Source organism: Lipophrys pholis (genome assembly GCF_963383615.2).
Source record: "Lipophrys pholis genome assembly, chromosome: 2".
In the NCBI taxonomy this organism is placed as follows: domain Eukaryota; kingdom Metazoa; phylum Chordata; class Actinopteri; order Blenniiformes; family Blenniidae; genus Lipophrys; species Lipophrys pholis.
In genome coordinates, this window is record NC_137636.1 from 12,064,991 (window position 1) to 12,090,450 (window position 25,460).

At 40.6% G+C, this 25,460-nt stretch overlaps 2 protein-coding genes across 3 annotated transcripts; one reads left to right on the forward strand and one right to left on the reverse strand.

Moving 5' to 3' along the window:
- Positions 1-5,945: 5,945 nt before the first annotated feature.
- On the forward strand, positions 5,946-19,154 carry cilp (cartilage intermediate layer protein, nucleotide pyrophosphohydrolase). Of its 2 annotated transcripts, none has more exons than XM_080458318.1 (9): positions 5,946-6,023; positions 13,039-13,185; positions 14,346-14,399; positions 14,488-14,757; positions 14,845-15,024; positions 15,156-15,461; positions 15,559-15,667; positions 16,235-16,383; positions 16,497-19,154. In XM_080458318.1, the coding sequence occupies exons 2-9, from the start codon at positions 13,122-13,124 to the stop codon at positions 18,857-18,859; spliced, it is 3,495 nt and encodes a 1,164-aa protein (XP_080314444.1). In that variant the 5' UTR covers positions 5,946-6,023; positions 13,039-13,121; the 3' UTR covers positions 18,860-19,154. The 2 variants fall into 2 exon arrangements, with proteins under 2 accessions (XP_080314444.1, XP_080314443.1); XM_080458317.1 differs by lacking the exon at positions 5,946-6,023 and adding an exon at positions 11,804-12,004.
- eif3jb (eukaryotic translation initiation factor 3, subunit Jb) lies at positions 19,102-25,460 on the reverse strand. The gene is made up of 8 exons (XM_080458319.1): positions 25,321-25,460; positions 25,083-25,171; positions 22,155-22,206; positions 21,953-22,059; positions 21,760-21,850; positions 20,855-21,025; positions 20,677-20,750; positions 19,102-20,420 (listed from the first exon to the last, which is right to left on the reverse strand). Exons 1-8 carry the CDS (start codon positions 25,331-25,333, stop codon positions 20,292-20,294), a joined length of 726 nt encoding a protein of 241 aa, XP_080314445.1. The 5' UTR covers positions 25,334-25,460; the 3' UTR covers positions 19,102-20,291.

Consider the following 25,460-nt stretch of genomic DNA (forward strand, 5'->3'; position numbering starts at 1 on the left):
TTCCAGTATTATAGCCTGCAATTACCCTCATCTTAAGGCAGGTTGATTACAAGCAGAGCATGTTGTACATAACAGTTTTTATCAGAGTAGAATATGCCCTCACGTCAACACATGAAAGCAGAGTTAAACGTTTCCAGATCTAAACGTCCCGCGGCACCTTCGGAACCTTAAACCACCCAAGACAGAGTTCTTGTTTGTACTGTAAAAGTGAGTAATTATCATCGTCCAACAGGAAGCATCAGCTTCCCACTCTGACTTCAGCCGGTCTGACAGAGAAAGAAACTGAAGGAGCTCCCAGACAGTGATGTCATGCCTTTCACAACAACATCAGCACCAGAGAACAATTCACATTCTGTTTCCCACAAAGGATGCTGGGAGTTTTATGTTGGCACTGCTAACGTATTCTCATTTTGCCAATGAGATTTTATTCTCACTTTCACACTGAGGTCCAGAAATAACAGAATGACTGTTGTATTGTTGTATTTAAAAAGCTAAAGTTACACTTCATTTACACCCATTTTATTCATTTGTTTGTTTGTTTATTTCACTACATTATCATTTTCAATTCCATAACTTTGTACTTTTACTTTATATTTCATATTGACCTTATCTTGTTTTAGATTTAAGTCAATTAAGTTTTTTTACCCAGAGAAATATTTAAACATAAAGTAACAACATTCCAAATAAAAGCAAAGCAGTCGTCCTGCAAGCATTTGGTAGGCAGTTTTTTATTAATCCATCTTCCATGCCGCTCTATCCGGTTCTGGGTTGTGGCGAGCTGGAGCCAATTCCAGCTGTAGGGAAAAGGGCAGTGCATCTTGGACAGACCGCCAATCCATCACAAATTTTTATCCAATTTAGAATTCCTCACTGACTTTGTGCAGGTAGGTCAAGGACAACCCACAGACTGTGCCAAGATCTACTGGAGGGGAAACCGCTTTCCCCATTGGGCAGCACATGGTGACAGCAAAAAGAAGAAAGAACTCCCATTTTAAAGAAGAAACCTCCAACAGAACCACTCTCAAAAGTATTGAATTAGACCCGCATATACTAAAATAGAGTCATTTGAGCTAAACTAGAGTTCTATATACTGAACTAGACTTATATGCAGTATATACTGAATTATACTGAAGCAGATTGAACCATCTCAAACTAAATTTAAATGTACTAAACTCGCCTTAGACATAGACTCAGCATGTTGGACCATATAGAGCAGAGAAGTCTGCAACCTGTGGCTCTTTTGTCCTTCTGTAGAGGCTTCCGAAAAATTTCATAAATGTACCCCTAAATAAACACTTCATCTTGTTTTCATTTTATTTACGGACACAAAGTCTTTTTCAAAGAGACTTTTAACTCTTGGCAAAAAAGTCACAACTAAAATTGAGATAAATAGCTAAAACCACAAAAAAAAAATGGGCGAAAACTGCTGAAACAGCTTTGGAAAAAAAAAAAGACTTGGCTTTCTGAAAAAAAAAAAAAAGAGCTTAACAATGGAGACACACACACACACACACACACACAACTGCTTGAAAAAGAAAAGAGCGACGATGGTTACACCAGCTAAATTGTCAGAATTGTAAAATAAAAATGCTGAAAAAGAAGGTGAAACCTCTAAAATCAGGTACAAAAGCAGCAACAAATGTCACGAAATGTCACCCGAAATTTTATGAAACATTTATAAATGCAACATAAAACACATTTTATGTTCATCCATCAAAACTATATATGAAATTTTAATATATGTGTTCGCCTAATTTTTAAGGTTAAACATGATTTGCGGCTCCAGTTAAATTTGATTTGGTTTTAAAACCTTTGATAGAGACAGACTGAACTCTGATGTAACAAATCAGACTTGAACTGCACTCGAATGTACTGAATTATTTTCAGACGTACCAAACAAGACTCAGAAGTACCAAAGTAGTCTCATATATTCCAAACGAGACCCAAAGAGTGGCTTGTAAAAATATTCATACCTGTTGAACTTTTCCACATTTTGTCACATTACAACAAATGTAAATGTTTTTTATTGGGATTGTATGTGATAGAACAACTTGTGTATAATTGTGGCAGGAAAATTATAGTTTTTTACTTTTTTTTAAAAAAATAACAAACTACAATATCGAAATACCAAAATAGACTTATATATATTCAGTATACGATTCTAGTTATTTATATATACAACTCAAACATACCAAACGAGACAGACATCCTGAAATAGATTCGACATGTCAAACCAGACTCAAATATACCAAACCAAACTCCGACTTACCAAAACAGACTCAGATTTGACTGAATGTTTTATCTAAATCACGCAAAAGTGCATATTTCATGTAATATCACATTTTACCTCAGAATGTATGAATGTGTAAGTATGACCTGTATTTTTTTTTTTACACTGTAGAGTTTTGTAGTTTCTGAAAGCTTTCAGTCTTGCACTAACAGTTTGGTTGCTCATGGGTTTGATTGACATCAGTGGTCCACCGACACTTCACAAGCACACTTCAGGTTCACAGGATAACTCTGTAGTTTCACCCAATGAAGCACTTTCACGGCTCCGTCTCTAACTTTCTCTCTGTTGTTTTTGGGTGGAGCTTAAACAAAAGTTGTCTCTCTTTTACAACCAGCATCCATTTTTCCCATCAGGGAAACATCCTGTACTTTGTAAAGCATAATGTCCTCTTTTATACCTATAAGATTCTGTGTGATTTTTTTTTTCTTCATTGCTGTTTGTTCAGTGTTAACTTCACAAGTACATGTTGGATGATAGCTGTTAGAATCTTTGGGTTTGGAAAAAACATCTAAACCCTTCGAAGTATTAGGAGCATGTAAAAATGTTGTATATTTCTGTAGCCAGGGTTCTTCTATTGCATTTTTTGTTTTGTGGCAGCCCTATCTGTCTGCCATCCAGATTTAAAGAGCTGGATTTGGTTTGACATTGACTTCATTGTGGTAACGCTGCCCTGTTTTATGCACAATTTATACATTAACGGTTGAAAAAAACCAAAGTAAATTCAGAACAATACAAACAAAAGCAATATATTAATTAACTTGACTTATCTGCCGCAACAGTTTACAATTAACGTCTTGCCCATAGCAACAATTGTCTTTGCCTTTATCCAAACGAATTATTACTGGTAACAAACAAGGCAGAGTATAGACAGTTTTGTAATTATTATTACGTTTTGTTAATGAAATACCAATAAAACTAAATAATCTGGTGACCACATTAGAATAACAATGGATTTCCTATCTTTGTTTGTCTGTACAACACTTCCAGCCACAGCACCGATTAAACTGGGATGTGTTGGTTTTTTTTTCTCGTAGCGAGATGACCAAAAAGCAGAATAACATTGAATAATTTAATAGAAAAATGTGGGAATTAATACCCCCATACATATTTATGTTAAAATAGATGTCAGTGGTGAAAGTGTGTAAATCAGATGGAGACACGCACGGTGAGAAATAAAGCTGACTGGTAATACTTCACATTTGCGAGTCATATTTCTCAGGGAGCATTATCCCATTTCTCTTTCCCGGTTTTCTACAAAACATCTTGCCCATGAGTGAGTCATGTGACGAGAAAATGGTCCTTTGTGCGATGTGGTCTGGGCTTTTTGTCCAGATTCTCTCTTCTGCTGTTAAACTGCATCCAACTGAGCCAGATTATTCATTTGTGTGTGTGTGTGTGTGTGTGTGTGTGTGTGTGTGTGTGTGTGTGTGTGTGTGTGTGTGTGTGTGTGTGTGTGTGTGTGTGTGTGTGTGTGTGTGTGTGTGTGTGTGTGTGTGTGTGTGTGTGTGTGTGTCTCCTGCAGCTGTTGAGTTTCCTGTCCCGGGACAGAAAGCATGTAGAAAGGATTATCTCCACACAAATGTTCTTCTTCATGATCTGGATCAAAGTTGGTTATGCTCCCTATTGTTTTTCCACATGATTTGCGTCTTCGATAAGGACAATAAAACTCAGACATGTAAGGACATCTTTTCTTTTTTCCCGTCAACATTCAGGTTCATGGCTGTATTTCTTTCTTATTATCTGTCTGTACTTTTCCCAAAGGACTTAAATCGATGTTTCCATGATGGACATAATAGATAAATACACCACATGTTGGAGACATTTTTTTTTTTCTCAGGCACAGATTTGGCACAGCAGCACATACTGGATATCTGATCAGTTAGTTAAAAACATCATCATCACCATGATTGTATTTTTCAGTATTTTTGTATGAATATGAGTGTTGAATAGTCAAAATGCCAACCGCATAATTTAAAGTGAAATAAACTGAAGATGCAACATTCTCACCGTCGGAAGCGATGCGGTGACGGATTTGTCTGTAGTTTGACAGTCAGGGCTTCAGAGGAAAGAGCAGGAGGTTTTAGTAGGTCAGGAATACAGTCTGGGCTGAGCCAATGGAAAGCTTTCAATAGCAATCAAACTTTAAAATGGATCCTAAAATGCCTGAATAAAAGGCTTGAGTAGAACTATGCCCTCTTTCATTTTCCAGTTAAAACGAGCTGCAGGACGACAAACTAATCTAGCAAACATCCGCGGGTCGACGTCCTGCCAAGACTTCAAACAGAAAATCCCCCTTTCAATTCGTGAACTGGCAGCAATCGTGATTATGCATTGTTACTCCAGCCATGTTTGGAAGTAACAGTGCGGCGTGTTATTGACTCGCTCAGCCGTGATTCTGGCATAGATTGATATGGCGAGCACATCTGGAAAGCTCATCAAACTATCTGTGAGAAGCCAACGGCGAAATACGACTGCAGAACCTGAGCAAGAACCAATCTGATGTCCCGAGTTTCATATTAGGAATCAGTTGATAACTCACTATTGCCCTACGTGACTTTACTTTATACTGTCATATTCACAACAGAAATGATTAAAGATAGATAATTCTGTGTCTCCCCCCCCCCGCCCCCCCCCCCCCCCCCCCCCCCCCCCCCCCCCCCCCAAAACCATCTTTATAATGTATAAAATCATAACATTTAGTTTTGGGGGGGATTACTGTATGTATTGAACATTTTCACCCTGCTGTGCAGTATTGCACTTATTCTTTGTTATTGTTTGTCCAAGTCTGAATAAACTTTAGTTGGTTTCATTGAGTTTTTCTCTACTGTTGTGTTTCTCCAGATGTTTTTACAAGTACAGATCCAGCATGTTGTACTTTTTGATTTTAGTTGTTTTTAACTTTTCAAATTGAAGAAATTCTCAGATGTGTAATCATTTTTCTTCGCTTCATCCTGGCCAGTGTAGCGGTGTAGTGGCGAAGGCTCCTGCCTCACAGTGTGAGACGCACTAGTTCAACTCCAGGTTGGGTTTCAAAGTCTGTTTTTGTGTGTGCTTTCTCCAGGTGCTCTGGTTTTCATTTGAGGGTCATTGTTGTCCACATATTGTTTATATGTGAGCGTCGGTGTTCAGTTCAGGCCGCCGTGATAAACTGGTGACCTCTTTAAGATGTTTTCCGCCTTCGCTCTTGGATGGGATCGACACCAGCACCCTGGCTGAGGTAAAGCAGTGAGATGGATCCAAGGTTTCCCATATCAAAATCCAATAAAGTGCTTTTTTATGTGTTTTAATAACTAAACATTCATTCCTACCATCCCTGGTTTTGTTTTCCCCACAATGGAGTTTTTTGTTTTTTTTTATAATACCTCTAAAATTCTGTCCATGGATTTTTTTTTTCTCCTTTTCAAAGTTGTTGAGTATTGTTGTGAAAAGCTAAGAAACAAAAATAAAAGAAACAGTTAGTGTCAAAGTGTTTTAAAGTTCAGAAGAACGTATTCGTATCAACACATTTGATGGAAACAAAACAGAGACTTTTTTTTAGTGCAGAGAGTTTGTTGGCTGATTGGAATTAGAGACGCAGTAACGTCTGGACAAAAGAGGCTTTTCTAAGACATTTTCCACCCCTAATCTCAAACATCCTCCTTCTTCGAATCTTGAGGGTCTCCAGAGGTTCTTGAAACGTTGGTCGGTGAGGAAAAGGAACGACCCCGTTGAGCTCGTATCATCTGTCTTCCAGGTCAGTCCCACATGTTTCTAATCTGTCCGTTAATTCCGCATGTCTTCATGCTTTAGCGAGCTGAGGCAGCCGGAAAAACATGGAGGACGTCCATAACCTTTACACGTGCTCCCTATAACGTGTCGGCGGCAAAAACACATGCCCTCTCCCTCCGCCTGTCGCCAGGTTAATGTGTCTTTACAGTCCAGTAAGTGGGAATGCGTTTGCACTTTGATCACGTGTGATATTGATAATGGGCTGCTCCTAACACTGTACAGGTGTTGGATTTCTCCCGCTTGTTCCTGGACTCTTAACCATGAGGCTCATTCTCTACAAGATAAACAGTGTCACGCTCCTGCACAAATAGCAGATCAGTCATGTTTGAGATAAACAGGCTTTTTACTACTCCAGAAGGAAAAAAAACAAGCTGCTTCACATGTGTTATTAGTGACTTGTCAGCCTTTGAAGTCAAAGGAAAATTAGGTTGTCTTACTATGTAGGAGAGGATTCGTTTTTCAGTGGTGCTGTTTACAGTAGAGAGGGTGAGCAAGACGCTCGCTTCTGTGTATTTGTTATGAGTTTGTTTTTGCTTTTTAGAACGTCTGATGATTTGGCCTAAAGAGACCCTACCAGACTTTATCCCCCCTTTTCAGGAAACTGAATAGTCAATTAATGTAGGACATAAACTACCTCTTTAGTCTGAGAAAATAATAATTAGTGGCTGCAATTTCCCTGTTTTGTTTTTTCTTATCTGACTGCATGACTTGGCTGCTTGTTTTAACAAAGAAGTTGTTTGCTCCTAATTTCTCTGTCATTGGTGACGATGTGAACCCTGAATATAATTACACTGAGCTATGGAGCACAAATAACGAATAACAAGTCATGTGATTATCAACAGTGGCTCAAATGCTGAAAATCTCATTTTTTACTTTGTATTTGAATGTAAGATGTAGATATTTGAACATCTAAAGAGGAACTTGATAAAGTCTCCTTCTAATGTTTAACCCAAAGAGTTGTGAAGTATCAAGTACAGTACTTGACCGTATTGGTGACTGTTGGTTAAACAGAGAAAACTTCTGTAACAGAGACAGAGACCAGGCTCGGTCAAATGTATTGGCAGAGCGGTCGGACATCGAGGAAATGGAGGATAAGCGTTGAGCATCTGGGGGGGGGGGGGTTGATGACTCCACCAGTGAAAATATGCAGAGCAGCTTCTGCTACTGCCATTAGGGGCCCGTCACACAGAGGGAGAACGCTCGCTGCCTGCTTCCGCTCTGTCAGGTTTAAGTAAAACGCTTATGAGTCAACGCTCTCTACTTTTGAGTCAAGACGTCGCCTTTCCTCCGTGCAAAAATGACACCTCTGATGAGAACTGACCATTTCTATTACCTATACCTTTTTCTCACTGAGGATAAAATTGGTTTGAATCACAGGAGAAGAAAAGTGAAGCACTGCATCTGAGCACTGACGGATTGTTGTTGAGACGAGACTGAAATATCCGAGATAGCCTCATTCATCATTTACTAAAAGCAGTCTGTCGTCCCTGTCAGGCCTGTACACTCCTGTTTGGAGGGTTATGGAGAGGTGACTATTTTTGTTATTCTAGTTTTTTTTTTTTGGTTTAGTTTTTTTCCATTTCTGTAACCAAATGTGTGACTTTATTCTCACATCATGAATTAAATAATAATTTTTTTTTTTTTTAAGTAATCACATGTATTTAATTCAGAATTCTCAAGTACTGTCGTTAGGAGAAAGTAGAAACGATGACATAAAAAAACCTTGTATCCATCCATCCATCTTTTATCCCCATTCATCAAACTGCCAGAGCCAATCTCAGCTGACCTTCGCCTGCCTTTTACTATATTTTTACTTTTTTTTTTTTTTTACTATTTTAAATGTTGATGCACTTCATAAAATCAGCTGGCGAATAACGTGACCAACCTTTTGATCAAACGTCACAATCTCCTCGTTCATTACATTTCGTGTAGTTGATTTAAATGTGAAACTTTTGTAATAGCTGTTGTGGTGGATTGAAAAGTTCCGTTTGTATAAGATACCTCACAGATGTTCAGCTAAATTCCCACTAGTTTTTCTGTGATTGTCCTCCATTATCCAAACCACTTTACCATCCTGATCTCTCAATGCTGAGCTGAAAGATGAAGTCTAAAATGTTTCATGTTATAGAAATAATTTAATGCGTGTGAAGCTCCTCTAGATTAAGTTTAAGCTCCTTGGGTTGGCTGTAATCACGTCGTCTGGCTGCATGAGTCCACCACTGTTTTATGTGATTTAACCACCGCTCTTCTTGTAATTGATGGTGCAAGAGGTCAGGAAGTCCGTATAACAGGAAGTCCTATAGCAATGGCGTAAATAAGAGCCCAGATATATTATCATGAAAGAACACAGCCCGCCTCCCCATTAATGTGATTGTCAGGTATCCTTCACGTGATGAAATATTCTCCTCCACAAACACTGCAGGAATGTGAGCAGTAAAATGGATCTTTGAAATGAAATGTTGTCAGTGTGACAGTAGATGATAGAACGTGTTTGCTTTTTTTTCCCCGTCTGGAAAATTAGTTAGAGAATTGGTGAATGAAATAGAGAAGGGATGACAAGTAAATGGCCCATGAGCCTCAACTGGCCCGCCAGACGAACCAGTCCAGCCCACAGGAGAACCTTACAGAGTGTAAATATCACACATCTGAGCTGTGGCCTCTATTTGGTTGTTGTCACAGACATTTACAACTTACATTGTAGACTTTTTCGACTGTAGAGTTTTTTTTTTTTTTACACCAGATGCCCTTCATGCCTCAAACCCCCGATCCCTCACACACCATTGAACCCACTGGCCCCTCCAGGAGGGACATCTGCAATTCTTCAATAAAGATAACTTTGATTTCAGGTGGTTTAATCAATCCATCAATCCATCAATCCAACTTTATTTATTTTGCACTTTTTTGGCACGGTTGCTTTGAAATTGGTAAAGATAATGAGAGTAAACAAAGAAGGCCAACAAAGAAATAGGAAATAAATCATGTGTATCAAATGGAAAAAATATAATTGTTTGCATTTGTACAAAAACAAAGTAAAACTTGGAATTTTAGTTTAGTTTAGTTTAGATAAGTTTAGTTTTAATGCTACGATTTCATGGATTTGGCCCCGTTGAGATCAAAAGGGGTCTTTGTGGTCACTGAACACCTGAAGTAGAGCACACAGACATTTTCCAAATAAATGTAGATTCATCAGCTCGTGTTGGAGAGAAAGCATGAAACTTAACTAGTGGCGTCTAATCAAGTGAGATCCAAGTACCTCAAAACCCAAAACAAGGACGTTACACACAAATTTACGCAAGAAACTTTCAGTCCAGAAAAAGGATTTCTATTGCAACAACACATCATCAGAACCATCCAACACTTGGTGAATTCTGCTTCACAACGATAGGCAGAGCCGGCTTGCTGACTAAGCTAAATAATACAGCTGATGTTTTTCAGTGGAAGCACAGAAACAATATTTGTTAGAAACTGTAAAAATAAAGAATTATGCAAACACTTTGCAATGTTTGCTTCAAAGTGCGGTACGGATGGAACAGATGTTGTTTGACGAGAGTGAAGGCAGACACTTTGCAGCTTCTTTAAATTGTGCCAACAGGCAGACATCATGTTCACTCTCATAAAAAAATGGCCTTTTTCCCCCGACTTCGCTGACCTGACTGAAGTGCCTGTGTTCTATGTGCTGTTTGTCGATGCGGGTCTCCTTCTGTTGCTTGGAGACCAAAGTTTGTGGGTTTGCGTTTGTGTGTCCGTTCTCTCACTTCTTTCACTGTTCCTGCTCTGACATCATTACCCACCTTGTTTAGAGCAAAGTAAACTTCTCCAAAGGCTTACGAGAGCGCCATAAAGTTGTTTGTCTACTCTGACTGGACGTGATGTGACGTAACAAAAACCTGAAGAAAAAAAAAAAAAAAACACAGCAACATTCTAACTAGAGTGAGTGCAGTTAAGGCCGTGGATAAATGGTGTTTTAACAAATCTGTGGTCTATTTTGATATTCGCAATATTAATGCAATTAGTTTCACAATAGACGTTCATGCTTGCTTGAGCATGTTAATGAGAGCTCGCTTAACCTCCAGACGATTCAGCTTGAAACCTGCAATAGAAGCTGTTCTTTTTTCCTTTTTTTTTTCTGTCCAACTGCTGAGGAGGAGTTGTTTGTCCTTGACTGCCTTCAACATTTTCCCACACTGCTTATTTTCTCCACACCAAACCAACCCACCTCTGCTGGGTAAACATAGTAATTGGTGGAACCTGAGTCGACCTGAAGCGAAATTCCTCTGAGGACAAATAGTACCGTATCCATGCTTTACAAATACTTCTATTTTATGCATTAAGTTGTTGATCAGTCGTTCATCCCTTCACCTGTCCTCCCGGGAATTGAGCGTCTGAGAGGCGTGAGGTGCGGAGCCAGGTTATGTGCTTCCTCTGAAGGACGCACTTTGCCTTGTAATTGACACGATGAGGTCAGCTAATGAATGTTTTGTGGAAAAACAACAAACAATGATGACTCAACATTAACATCACTGCACGTCCTCTTCGTCCGAATACATGTATAAAACTCCAATGTAGCACGATAGTGATCGCTGAATCTGCAGCTTCACTCAACCCCGCTGAGCTTCACCAGGTCTTTCACCTTTCTGCTGTTTTAGGTCGATCTGAACTGCTGTCCTAACATGTTTTTTTCCTGTGAAATCCATCTGATTTCATTGAAAAGGCTGTAAAAAAAAAAAAAAAGAATGAACTTAAGGTTTGAAGCTAAACATTAAGAGAGCAGTCAGATTAGACTAATAAGTGTTTGGCGGGCCATTAAACAAAAACTTAATAGAAATGTATGTCTGGAGTAAAGCCAGAAATTAAAATGAACACCTATTTGGTATCTGATTTGTTATTATCACTGATATTCATCTCGATGTTTTTGGTAAAAATCTGCTTTTAAAAAAAAAAATCTTCGTGTCAGTTTTTTGTCTCATTCCAGTCATCCACAGCTGAGACTTTTATCTACTTCATTTGTTTGATTGTAAATATTAGGAATCAACTGTGGTTTGAAATTAAGCAATGCAAATCTATACTAGACTGAGCACTGTATTAAAACCATAGATAAAATCAGACTTTCAGATAAATGCCTATTGGAAATTGTAAAACTCTCCTGTGCTGAAGTTTAATGACAAAGTTTATAATAGTTCACGCAGTTTTACACAATAGGACAGTTTGATCAAGTGCGCAAGTGTTTATAGTGTTAAATTTCATGGGCAGATTTTCCATGACACATGGAATCATCCTGCAGTTTGTTAGTATTACATAACAACACGAAGACAAATGGCTGCGAGAAATGTGAAGGCCAGCTGCAGAATGCATTAGCCCAAGTCAAACTCAGGACTCAGACATGAAGTCCACATTTTTTTAATCACCTCAAAGTTTACTTGAGTTTTTCAACATTTTTAATTATTTCTATTTTAATCTTTTTTTAACAATTGTAAACAAGAACTTGTATTTTTTGTCTTTAAATTTTTTATTTTAAGCTCTTCATCTCATTTTCATTTGAATACAATACATATAATTTTCACATGGTGGATTTCAATCAGATTAGAACATTTAAAAAAAAGGACATGGCCAATGTATGAACACGGTTCTTGTTACGCTGACCCTGACAGTCCCTCTCTCTCATGCAGCACGATCTAATAACCAGTGGCTGTCCTGGCTGCACGGGGAAGGTGACAAATGCTAAAGATGATGGTGTAATCAAAAGGCAGTGGAGCCCACTGCAGGAGACGAGGGAGGGTGGGTGCAGGCGGAGAGGGGGTCAAACAAGCTGGAGAAGGGGTGAGAGTGAAGAACAGGAAAAAGGAGGAGGAGAGAAATGTGAGACAGAAATATAAGAGAAGGACGGTCTTTACACAAAAACTTTACTGCCTGAAACTTGGGAACAAGACTGTGAACTCACGGAAAGAGGTAAGAAGGGAACAAATCATTCATTTTTTATGTGTCCTGATAAGTTTGTAAACTGTAGAGTCATAGATAGATAGATAGATAGATAGATAGATAGATAGATAGATAGATAGATAGATAGATAGATAGATAGATAGATAGATAGATAGATTATTCATCTCCGTGGGGAAATTCACAATTTCTGCAGCATCAACAGAACTGGTTTGCACAGGAATAAAGAAAACAAAAGCTTTACATACAATAGGGTCTGGTACCCAAGGGTACCCGGGTCCCCTCGAGTACCCTTGTCCACAGTTTTTTAACTTATAACTCCCTTATATGGGTGTATGGAAAAGTATAAATATCCAGAAATTATACAAAAAAAATGTATGACCGTATACAATGTCTGTGGAACAGTTGTGTGACGTTTATGTCAAAGACAATGAATAGTTAATGTTTTGGAGCTTTACAAGAATCTTTATGTCAGATTTGTTTGCAACTGAACAATTTCCCCGATTTATCACATTCAACCCGTCCAACTCGCAACGCTTGACAGCGAAGACGGCAAATTAATCTGTCATGTCCTGTTTATTTGTCTTTCCATTTCCCTTGATTTGATTTGCATACATGCGTCTCGTGTGTGTGTGTGTGTGTGTGTGTGTGTGTGTGTGTGTGTGTGTGTGTGTGTGTGTGTGTGTGTGTGTGTGTGTGTGTGTGTGTGTGTGTGTGTGTGTGTGTGTGTGTGTGTGTGTGGACAGTGGATGCAGAAATACTTGAGTGTTCCCCTGATGAATGGTGATGGCTAACACAGATGTGTAATCTGAGTGGGGGGCTCCATGCAGCCATGTTTTGTTTTTTTTCACCCTTTTCTTCAAAGACAAAAAAATAAAAAATACAAATCCTTACAGGCACATTTCTGTTTTATGTTGTTGATCGACTTTTGCATAAATCTTTCATTGAAATGTCCCACCTGGTTTGAGGTGCGGGTAACTTAACTCACTTAATTTCGGGTATGTGTGGTATGTCTCCAGCATATTTTAACTTCATCTTCCCTTCAGGACTTTCTGACGCAGGACCTAACTTCCTGTGAAGTTGGCGAAGGTGAAAGTTCAGAGGTCAGGTGTGGCAGCAAAGTGTGAAAATGTTCCTGCGACCGCTTTTTCTCTTCTTGGGAATCACCGCAGGCTTCACTGTTCCAGCTCAAGGTAGAAGAAGCTTTAATCAATATTGTTCACGTTTGTAGTTAGAATAGCGATTCTGGTCTATATATATATTTTTAAACTCTTTATTTATTCTTTTTGCATGCAAGTATTACAAAAACACATCAAGCAAAGCAAAACAAGACCACACCCGAAGAAAACTCAAAAATGAAACAACAAAAACACTCCAAACACAAAAGGGTAACAAGAAAAGAAAAGCAGCAAACCACACAGAAATGGAATGTTTGGGGGGGGGGGGGGGGGGGGGGGTATATATATCCTCAGTCTTTTTGGTCTGACCCCTCATCTGCTGAATTCATCTATACTTATTTTATGCGTGAGGGAATACTTACAAGAGGAAAACGATACTAAGTGAGCAAAAACGATTTATTCAGGGTATGAATAAAGTTTAAAAAAGAAAAGAAAGTGTAGTATGTCAATTTGAAATAATGCCATTTTGCATTAGGTGCCAATAGTAAGTCACTGCATTTCATTGTCAGTTCAAGTTTTGGCGGTTTGTTTTTCTTTAGTTCTTTCTTTTTTCAAGAGCCTCTGTTGTATTTATTATGTAATTTTCCTTTTGTTTTTTATTGGACTGAAGAAACACAAACTGCAGAATTTAGCTGGTTAACGGATTAACTTCAGTAGTAATACCTACATCATGAAACAGCGATATCCAGTGAATGCTTTCCTTTATGCAGAGTTTGTTTTTAATGATCACAAATATTAGATGTAGCACCTTCAAACATCTGCCTGCACATAAAAGAAAATACACTTAAATTCAGCAACATTATTTGTGCTTTCTCGTGTCTTCCAAGTCCTTGTTATACAAAAATAACATATATTTTCTATCCTTTCTTCTACTTACCAAAATATAAACATGACAATAAATACTTCAGACTAACATTAATGTAGACTTTGAATCAGTTTAGAAGGAAAAAACATTGTTGTTCATCGCTTTAACGTGAAAATGGGCCAGTGCGTCACACACTTAAGCAAACTAAAATCATATACATGTTTAGATCATTTTATACATGAATTGTTGCAGCCAGTAGAAATTAAAATCAGTATTTCATGAGGCCACATAAATGTAAATTATTTCATTCATCAATCATTCCTGTGACATGCAGTGAATTAATTAACCACACTCTGCTTGTCTGTTACAGGATTATGGAGAAAAGATCCCAAAGATTCCAGTCCTGTTGTTTACAATTCAGAGGGTAACTTGTGTCAGAACATTTTTCTTTTTTTTAAACTAAAAATGAAGCTAAAACATTTCAAGCCTGTTTTGTAAATCCATGTGTGTAGAACACTATGAGTGGACGACGTGGTTCAATGTGGACCACCCTGGAGGTCGTGGAGACTACGAGCAGCTGGACGCCATCCGTTTTTACTACCGTGCTCGAGTGTGTGCGACGCCGCGGGCCATCGAGGCCAGAACCACCAACTGGGTGCCGGCCCGTGAAACCGGGGAGACGGTCCACGCCGACCCCACAGTGGGATTCTGGTGCCTGAATGAGGAGCAGGGCCCTGAACGCAACTGCTCCAACTACGCAGTCCGATTCCTCTGTCCCAAAGGTTTGCTCGCATGGCGTCTTCATACCTAAGTTTTTGTCTTTCGGAGCGACCGTAGGAACATCGTTTTTTTTCTCTTGTCCTCATCAGATAACAGCGTGAACCTTCAGGGCGCCTGGGGCCCCTGGTCTGACTGGAGCGAATGTCCCGCCCTCTGCAGACAAGTTGGGGTACAGCTTCGCCATCGAACTTGCCAATCTCGCTCCACTCCGTGTATTGGAAATAAAGTGGAAGGAAAATCATGCAGTGGACCCCAGTGCCCAAATACAGGTGAGCCTACCTCAGTTAAACTTGACAGACTGTTCTCTAATTCTGTTCAGTGCCGCCCTGAATTACCAACACAGTGGACAATGATGGGCACTCATCTCTTCATTGTTTCATTTCATTGTTTTACTCTTCAGATTGCTCGCTGCAGTGTGTGATGGGAAAAGTGAACGCGGACTGTGATGCATGCATGTGTGAACAGCACATCCTGTTGGGCGTCGTGCGCAGTGCTGGTGGTCTCATTGCTGAGGGGGCTGCCATCGTCCGCTCCAGCAAACTTCTCACACTCACGGACCACAACGGGCATTTCCGCATCCCCGGAGTCTGCGCTGATGGCAACACAACCCTGACAGTCAGCCTGCAGGGTCACGTCACCCAAAACATTGTTGTACCCACCAGTACTGAGCAGACCTCCGTCCTCACTGTCCAACTCAGGAGATCAGGTGCAGCGAATGCTCATAGATTACTTTCACATTTTAAACTGCACCACAATAAAGAAAAGAACATATTAACAAGTAATATGTCTTGTTATGTTCTTAGAGAAGCTTCATGTGGTGAACAGCCCGATGAGCAAGGTCAGGAGGGCGGGACAGAGCGCTGCCTTCTGCTGCAAAGTGGCTGGGACGCCACTGCCAGACAAATACCAATGGTACATTTCTCATTCTGAAATACGTTTATAGATTTGGACTTCTACTTTTGGCATCCTTAATTCATTTAGATTTGTAATGGTTTTTTTTGTTAGGAGCACTAAATGTTCAAAATGTCATCATGCCATACATGAATTTGTCCTGTTTTTAATAACTATTCATTATCACTTTCTGATGACAAGACCTTGAAAGAAAGTTTAATAAGTTATTTTTTTAGAGAATTAATAGCCTTGAATCAATATCTTACAAAAGTTGCTTAAATCTAACTAGAACTTGAAAGATTAGAAGTCGAAACAACGAACAACAGCAATTTCTTTATTTTAATTAGCTCTTCAGTTGCTGCAATTTTTTTAAGTCATAAAAGAAAAATCAAAGCACTCATACTCAACTATTTCGATCTTAACATACGGCGGATAACAATAAAATAATATCCCTTCTTGTTGAGGGAACCAAAATGATGTTAACTTCCATGACCGTTGTTTAATGCCACTCTATATAATTGAATAGTTCATGATTGTGGTTGTCATGTTTGGAATATTCCAACAATGTTCCTCCCTTCTTCTTTGTAGGTTTCATAACAACAGTCTGATGGAGAAGCAGTCTGACAGCACACTGGTCCTGAAAGATCTGCGTCCGGATCACGCTGGAGAGTACTCATGCAGAGCTGCTGGTCCAACGGGAGCCATCAAGACCAAACCAGCTACTCTCAGAATCTTAGGTGCGTTAAATCAGCATGCTGAATTGATCTAAATGAGAAGTATCAGTTGCCCCTTCAAAGTCTTGTTTTGTTAAAAAAACTATAAATTTTTACTTTACTTTACTCAACCACAGGTAGAGATGAGCCGTCCTGCAACCCCAAACCTGAATCCAACCTCATTCGCCTTCCACATGACTGCTACCAGAACAGCACAGACTCCTTCTACTTCGACGTGGGCAAGTGCCCCTCAAGCTCATGCGCTGGTCAATTGGATAATGTCATCAGATGCAAAGACAAAGTGGCTTACTGCTGTGGCGTGTCAAAGATGGAGGAGAGGCAGTTAACATGCCGAGGCTACCAACTGCCCACCATGGTAGTGACCGAATGCGGCTGCCAGAAATGCGTGGACACCAAGGCCATTGTGCATGGCAGGGCCATTGCTGCAGACAATGGTGAGCCAATGAGGTTTGGCCATATCTTTATGAATGGTGTGCGAATCAGCCGCACAGGCTACAAAGGCACCTTCTCCATCCAGGTTCCACCAGACACAGAGAGGTTGGTGCTCACGTTCGTGGACAACATGCAGAAGTTTGTCAACACCACAAAGGTACTTCCATTTAACGTGAAAGGAGGGGCCGTTTACCATGAGATCAAACTTCTTAGAAAGAATGCTCCTGTGACCATCAGCTCCTCAGAAACCAACACTCTGGAGCTTGGGGAGGTTGAAGGCCAAGAGGCCATGGTTCAAATCCAGATTCCCCCTCATTCCTTCTATAAGGAGAATGGAGAGGTCTTCACGGGTAACGTTAATGCCAGTGTAACATTTCTGGACCCTCGGGACATCTCCACAGCTGCTGCAGCTCAAAGCGATCTTAACTTTGTGGGAAGTGAAGGCGATACCCTGCCACTGAGGACCTATGGCATGTTTTCAGTCGACTTTAGAGGTGAGGAAAGCAATGAACCCCTGAATGCAGGTGAAGTGAAGGTGTTTCTGGACTCAGCTCAGGTGAAAATGTCTGAGCACCTTGACAATATGAAGCTGTGGTCATTGAATCCTGAAACTGGCATGTGGGAGGAGGAGGGGAGTCTGCAGATTGAGAAGAAAAAACGAGGCAAACGAGAGGAGAGGACATTTCTGATTGGAAACATGGAAATCAGAGAGCGGCGTCTGTTCAACCTGGACGTCCCAGAAAACCGCAGGTGCTATGTGAAAGTGAGGGCCTTTAGGGGTGAGCGCTTCTCAGCAGCCGACCAAGTGGAAGGAGTTGTGGTGAGTCTCATAAACATGGAGCCCACAGCTGGCTACTCCTCCAACCCACGTGCGTGGGGCCGATTTGATAGTGTTGTTACTGGCCCCAATGGAGCCTGTCTTCCAGCCTTCTGCGATGATCAGAAACCTGACGCCTACTCTGCCTATGTCATGGCCAACCTCGGAGGAGAGGAGCTGGAAGCTGTACCTTCTGCTCCCAAACTAAATCCCAACATCATTGGAGTGCCTCAGCCTTACCTGAGTAAACTGAACTACCGGCGGTCTGACCACGACGACCCAAGAATAAAGAAAACAGCTTTCAGTATCAATGTGGCAAAACCGAGTCCAAACACAGCAGAGGAAGGCAACGGACCAGTGTACGCGTTTGAGAAATTGAAGGAATGCGAAGAGGCCTCATTCAGTGCGGCACACTTCCGCTTCTCACGAGTGGAAGGAGACCGCTACGATTACAACACAGTGGCATTCAATGAGGACGACCCAATGAGCTGGACAGAGGATTACCTGAGCTGGTGGCCAAAACCTTTGGAGTACAGGGCCTGCTACGTCAAGATCAAAATCACCAGCCCACATGAGATCAACGTGCGGTCCCGCAACATGGGCGGAACCCATCCCAAGACTGTAGGGCAGCTCTACGGCCTCAGAGACACTCGCAGCATCCGGGATATGGACCAAGCTACTGTTTCAGCCGTGTGCCTGGAGTTCAAGTGCAGCGGGATGCTGTACGATCAAGAACGAGTAGATCGCACCCTGGTGAAAGTAATCCCACAAGGAAGCTGTAAGAGAGATCACGTTAACGCCATGCTTCAAGAGTACCTGGTTAACCACCTGCCACTGGCCGTCAACAATGACACCAATGAGTTTACCATGTTGGCACCTCTCGACCCTCTTGGCCACAACTATGGGATTTATACGGTGACTGACCAGGATCCCCGTACGGCCAAAGAAATAGCCCTGGGGCGCTGCTTTGACGGTACCTCCGATGGCACGTCACGAGTCATGAAGAGTAACGAGGGCGTGGCACTAGCGTTCACCTGCGGAGACCGTGAGGTGACTCGACAGAGTGTCTTCCAAACCATGCAGCAGAGTTCTCAAGGTCAAACGGTAACAAGCGTGGTAAGAGGAGAGGGACGGCAAAATCGGCGCAGGCAGAGGGCCAACGCACCTCGCAGCAGTCGCCGACGTAGCACCAGACAGCCTGAGGGAAAGCGTACAAAGACCAGAAGCTAAGAAACACTGAAAACCAAAACCTCGACGCGAAGACCAGTTGAACATCGACAACCAGCCAGGGTCCACCCTCGTATCATTTTATATGGACCTTTTACAGATTAAGTGAATATGTATACAAGATAGACCTTTTGCAACTTCCTCCAAAGGAACATTTGAATTGTTTAACTTTTACGATTTTAAACTTTACTGTGGTAAATATTTACTTGAAACTGTAAATAGAATATTTATTACACAGGCCTTAAAAATGTGTAACCAATGTGTTTTATTGAAAGTCCCCCCCCCCCCCAAGTTTGTTAAAAAAATACGAAAAAACAAACATGTCTTTGACCAGTGATTTATTAAATTAGATGCTTATAAAACACTGCAGATGCTGTATCTTCCACATTGTATGTATCCAATTGTCCATGTAACATCGAAAACTGGTCAATTGCTAGAAAAAAGAAAAAAAAAAAAAGAGAAATATGCCCCTTTCAACTAACTGTAGCCCATATGAAGACATGGTGGGGGTGAAGCCCAGAAAGCCCCCGCTCCTCATCACACTTGATACAAGCCTGCAGAAGCAATGATCAGGAGACCAGTTGTAGTAAGTTAGTCCACTTGTCTGGTTCACACTTTTTCTTCATAAGTAGAAATCAAATTGGTAAATTACATCTTTTGTCATGCACAAAAAATACCAATAAGCAATCTTTGCTCCGTACTTTCAAGGATATTCCAGAGATGTATCGAGAGAATGGCTGTGTGGTTGTAAAGTCACATTTATTATATTTGTCTATCCCTTTTATCTTACAGTGAATGTCATGTGCTCTCTGTAAAATTACAAACTACTACATACATGTTGTGTCAGTCTGCAATCTCCCACAATGCAACCCCAGAGAGAGAGGAATAATGTACTGAATAATTGTTTTGCATTTGGCAACCAAAGCAATAGATACTATATACACTTTCCTGTTAGAGGATCTTCCACAGGTAAGCGAGATCTATAATATATACACATGACATTCTGGTTAAAAAGAATTTGCATAGAACCTTGGTTTCTATGTCACTACACTTGGAACTGCAATACTGTGTCTGTCTTTTTTACGGGAGCATCATTTCATGAAAAAAAAAAAAACAAGCCCCACTAAACTCAAGACGACAGCAGGTAAAACGTATTCTCTATTGAAGCCGGGTCACCCAACAGATACAACGATTGTGTGAGTGTATGTGAGAGAATCGAGGCTGAATGAGACAGAAAAGGCAATTCCATATGTTTGAACATAAAGAGTGGTGAGACTGGATGCTCCCTGGTTTAGTCCCTCTGGTCATTGAAGCAAAATGAAGGGGGCAACACATAGTTCAGATTTTCCAGGATGGCACTGGACAGCATGAGAAGGTACAGCTGCATTTCTGAGCATGGGGGGAGGGGGGGAGGGCAGTGGTGATGGAGCCAGTGTCACATGAAATCCTCGTAGTCTTGGGCGTAGCCGCCGTCAAACTCTGCATAGTCAAGGTCGTCTCTCAGCTGTGCTTTCAAACCGCCGCCAGGTACCACTCCTTTCTTCTTCTTCTTTCCTTTGTTTTGCTGCAAGAGCAAATAAAAGAAAACTGAAATATCCATGTAAATACATACAAACAATTCCATAATAAGAGCATCTGATTACATTATTCTGTAACACAATTTATTATTACTTAATTAAGACATTATTTCTACAAGCATTTAATCCAAGGCAGGAGCACAAAGCCCGTTTTGTCCCCCATAAACACACTAAGTGTCTAAAGCTAAACAGCGCCCCCTGTTGGATTCATTCATACAAGTAAAGAAATAGGCAATCACTTACTTTTTCCTGTTTCTGTTTTTCACTAAGTAGGGCTGACAGGGAATTACTGATTTTCTTCAAGTCGTCTACTTCCACTGAAAGAGGAAACAAGAGGACGGTCAAGCAGAAATCCAGCACATTCAAGATGCACAAAGACATTATTACCACTTTGGATATGAAACATACAGGAGGCTCTTACATGAAATACAAAGCTCCCGAAACAACGACTCCAAGAAACTTGAATAGTGTACAGATTTTTCAAACTGGGATATCTTTTCTTTCAGCATTTTCTCAAACTCTGTGAAGTCTTCTTTGGAGGAGGGGCACATGGCATCAATCCCGGTGACACAGTTTGAGGAGCTGCTGTCGCCTGCAAAAAAACAATTCAATGAAATTCGTGACTCCTCACTGGACATACCGAAGTACAGCTGCTTTAAAAACCGTGAACCCAGTTGTGACGATGAGCCCAATTTTGTTATAAAAGCTGCATAAATGTAAAAATAGGAATGTGTCTGTGTTCTAACTTTGGCCACGTTTACCAAGTGGATTTTCAAAATATCAATACTGGCATCAAACATCTAATAGTGTTGGACTACAGATCAAACAGACAGAAAATAATAATATAGATCATTCCGGACATTTCGTCTTCCACAAATAAACTGGAAAAGTCGAAAGAAAAAAAAGGTGCTGGTGTATTCATTCAAAGTCTTTCTGCGAGGACAGAATCTTTACAGTGAATTTGGTTGACAGACGTAACCTTCAGAAACCTTTTCTACAATCCAGGCTGGTTTGAACCATGATTTATTCTACTAGATAATGTGTGCCTTCAATGAAGATTCCAGCGATGACAGACAACTGACTGGCTAAAAAAACATTTCTTTGTGGTAAAGATTCTTACACGTTGAGCAGATCTGGTTTCAAAGAGGATTCTGTTGGTACAAAAAAGCTTGCATTATAAAAGTTGTACCAAACTTTATTTAACTTTATTTTTTGGGAGGAATGCGTTACCGTGTGGTCGGAGATAAACCTTTTACCGAGTTCCTTTTTAAAAGAATAGACACAAGAGTGTTTTTTTTAAAAACACAAAAGCTGAACTCTTCTTACCAAAAGCATCCTTTGCTAGTTCCAAGTCTGCTTCTTCCTGTAATTTCTGCACTCTTAACTTCTCTGCGACTTGCTCTTCGGGATCAAGCTCCTGGAAATAAAACAAATAAATGTTAATATTAAAACAGGCTGAAAGACAACATTGAGTGTATTCATTAGAAATGTTTAAAAGTTAAACAAAACTTTAACTCACTTGTTCCTGTAGCTCCCTCTCCATCTCCTCCTGTTGCTTTTTCTTTAACCGGTTTTCTTTCTCTTTGATCTTTTCACTCAACTTTTTCTTCTCAGAGATCTTTACCTCTAAAGAGAAAAAACCCAACATTTGCATTGGCAAACAGTAATAAACATACAATGTCTATTATGTCATAATTCATCGCCCTCAGTTCAATACGTACCCGCTTTCTTCACCTCTGCTTTTTTCTCATCTTCTTCATCATCCCAATTGTCCTTAAAAATTAAAAAAATCTGAATTTACCAAACAGGTCATACAACTATACTTCCAAATTAATTAATCAGTTTAGTTTTTTTATTTTCAAGTCAAAAGATATTCTGATGAATGAAACTAAGAAAACCTTAAGTCAACTGACAAAATGTGGGTCTGACTAATATTTGGTATCTTCACAGAAAAGAATCAACTGAATGATTTATCATCCAACTATACATCAACAAACGACTCGTGATGTGATTTTCTGCTGCAGGTTTACAACAAAAACTAATGCAACTAATCACAACTTAAAGTAGAAAACGAGTGAGTCCTGATCGACACTCATTGGGATGGCAAGAAAAGATCTTTTTGATCACATAATGATCCTACTTTGTTGTTTTACAAATCCACGTTGTCGAGTCGTCAACTACAGACAAGCAGTGACTTCATTGAAATCCATGGAAATTAAATATTTCAACCCCAGAATGTGATTAAAAGACATTTCAAGCCTTTAAAGTCCATTTGAAAAAACATCTGTATGTGTCAGTATTCATGTATAATAAAGTCTAATGAAAAGCGTTAACCGAATCAAAGTGGGAAAAAAAATTCTATTGATTTCGGTAAAAGTTTGGCTCCACGCTTTTGAAGAACACTGAAATAATAAATGTCTAGCCAGAAGCAATGGATGTATCTTTGAAAATAGACGCGACACTAATTGCACTGAATAGACAAAAAACAGATACCGTTTGAAGTATGTTATAATACCACAAACTGAAATAATGATGTATTTTATGTGTGGCCGTCTTCTGGGACTTGCCAGGTCACCTTTGAATAAAAGAACATTTGACATTGTGTGATGAATGGGTGATTGAATTTCAGCCTGAATTTGTAAAGAGGGGAACAGACGTAAAGCCTTATTTTAAAGACTGAAATCAGCTGCCTCGTGTTTAGACGCCTGTGTCAACATGTTGATGACACTACACGGTACTTAATCATGTATACTATAATCACCATCAATTTAATACGATTACCTTTGTAGATGGAGGGAGTAGCTTTCATAAGGGGTTAAGACAGTGTTTCTCAAGTTGCCTCACTTGTAAAAATAATTTGATCTTTTTCCACAGATGTTTGTTAAAAGATCTTTTTCTATTTAAGATGACCTGGAAACCTCTATGAACAAAACTGTTACAATCTAAAAATTGAAGGATGTGTCTGCACACGTACATACCAAGAACTTCAAACTGCAAGCTGACTGACCTCAGAGTAAATCCAAATATTTTTAAAGTGTATCCGAAAGTGTTGATAACTGCCTACAATGTAGACTCTACATGATTATAACAGCTGTTTGGATTCAAAGCTTTCCCAACATGTGTCATGAAGCCTGTAATGTCTCATTTGGACACAAGAAACTGACTGCAACCGAAAAAAAAATCAAAGATCCAGAATAGATTAAAACAACAATCTCCTAAAAAAATAAAATAAAACATCAGTCGGTCAAATTAATCATCACCTAACTGAGTAGCTGATCAATATGTTGATCAGTGACACAATAATTCACTACAACCCATCAGGGGTCATAGATAACTTACTTTAGATAGCAATCAAACACGCGAGCTTTTATAAGTAAATGATGAATAAGAACGACTCTCATGAAAGTTGACATGAAGCCACCTGCTTCTTTACTGTGGATGCCATACGTGGGCAGAGGCCTCTGCCAGCACTTTCCACAGTTCAATCCCAGGAGTTTTCTGGACACCGACACGGATCCACCTGTCCAGCAGGACTCCAGCAGTGTGGGCTGAGCAGCAGCAGCAGCAGTGGAGGACTCAGAAAGTTCCAGCAGGCCTGTTTCTGCCCCCAGTTGAGTCATCAGATGATTTCATCTGGCCGAGGCTAAAGTCTGTTAGACGGCTAACGACGCCGCAGCCTCATGTTCAGCGGTTGGGAATCCAACACCGAGTCACAAAAACGAAATCCCCCCCCCCCCCCCATAGTTATTATCCGTAACCGACCCGGAGCACCGGCGGCAGCACAGATATTAGCGACACGTTTTTCAAACTGCTTAAAATAAGGACTGTTAACGGCGATGTGGCCCACGATTGAAGCTCATTTGTTAGCAGACATGCCGGCGCTGAAGTGAGCCCCCGGTTCGTCAACTTCCTATCACATATTTGAAGGGGTAAAAAACGTTTAGTTTATTAACGTGAGCAAAACAGATGTGTGATAATCATGTAGTCTATAAGAAATTCTGACTACGACATTACGCCATCATCTCAACGATATTTTGATCACATTAGAGGATCAGAACCAGATTCAAAGTTGTTTAGAAAGTTACTCTTTGACAAGACTAGCTGTAGTTAATAAAACGGTTTTCAGACACAATGCGGATAAACTCAACAGGTATACCAATAGTCCACAGCATTGATTAGATCAAATATCAGAAACATCGGTCCAGTAAAATACAAGTTTGGCCTCCGTTAGAAACCATCATCAGGAATCTAACTTCAGCACCGTGCTAACGTAGATGCTATCTGGTTTGGTAGCCGACTGGCCCGGTGAGGCGTTAGCCCGGCTGTCCAGCCAACACGAGCCTTCAGATCAAACTAAACCAAATACAGGTCCATAAACCCATTTTAATCCATACACATCAGTTGGCAGGCCGATATTAACGCTATAAAAGATATATTTATTGTTAATCGGCTGCCGTTAGAGGGGTTGTAGCTCCAACAGGCTGCCTAGCGGAGCCACATGAGTTAGCATGACGCTAACCCAGGTCCGGAGGGTTGACAGGCGGCCAGAACCCGCTGAAGTGAGCCCGAGCCCCGCGGTGGAACCAACCCGGCGCCGTGCCCACACTCACCGAACCAGCCGGCCCGGACCCCGGGGGTGTAGTATTTACCTTAACGTCTTCCTCCTCGTCTTCGCCTTCCCATTTGTCTACCACTGCCGCCTTTTTAATCGGCTCCTCCGGCTCGAAGGTTTCAGCGTCTGTAAAAACGACAACATTAAATTCGTTAGTAACGACCCACATCTAACCGCCGAGTCCGGCACCGGCGGAGCGTCGGACCCGAGAGAGTGAAGCTGCGGGCAGCGGCTCGGCGCTCGGAGAGCTTTCTCTCCGGACTCAAGTTTCTCACCCCAGTCCGCCATGTTGGCTGTGTTGGTTGTGTTTGACAGGCTCTCGGAGCAAGTCGCTGTCGCAGCTCGTTGGCCACGTTGAGAACCAGCTCCCTCCTTCTGGACGTCACTCTGCCGGCTTATCTAACGACCAGAGGCC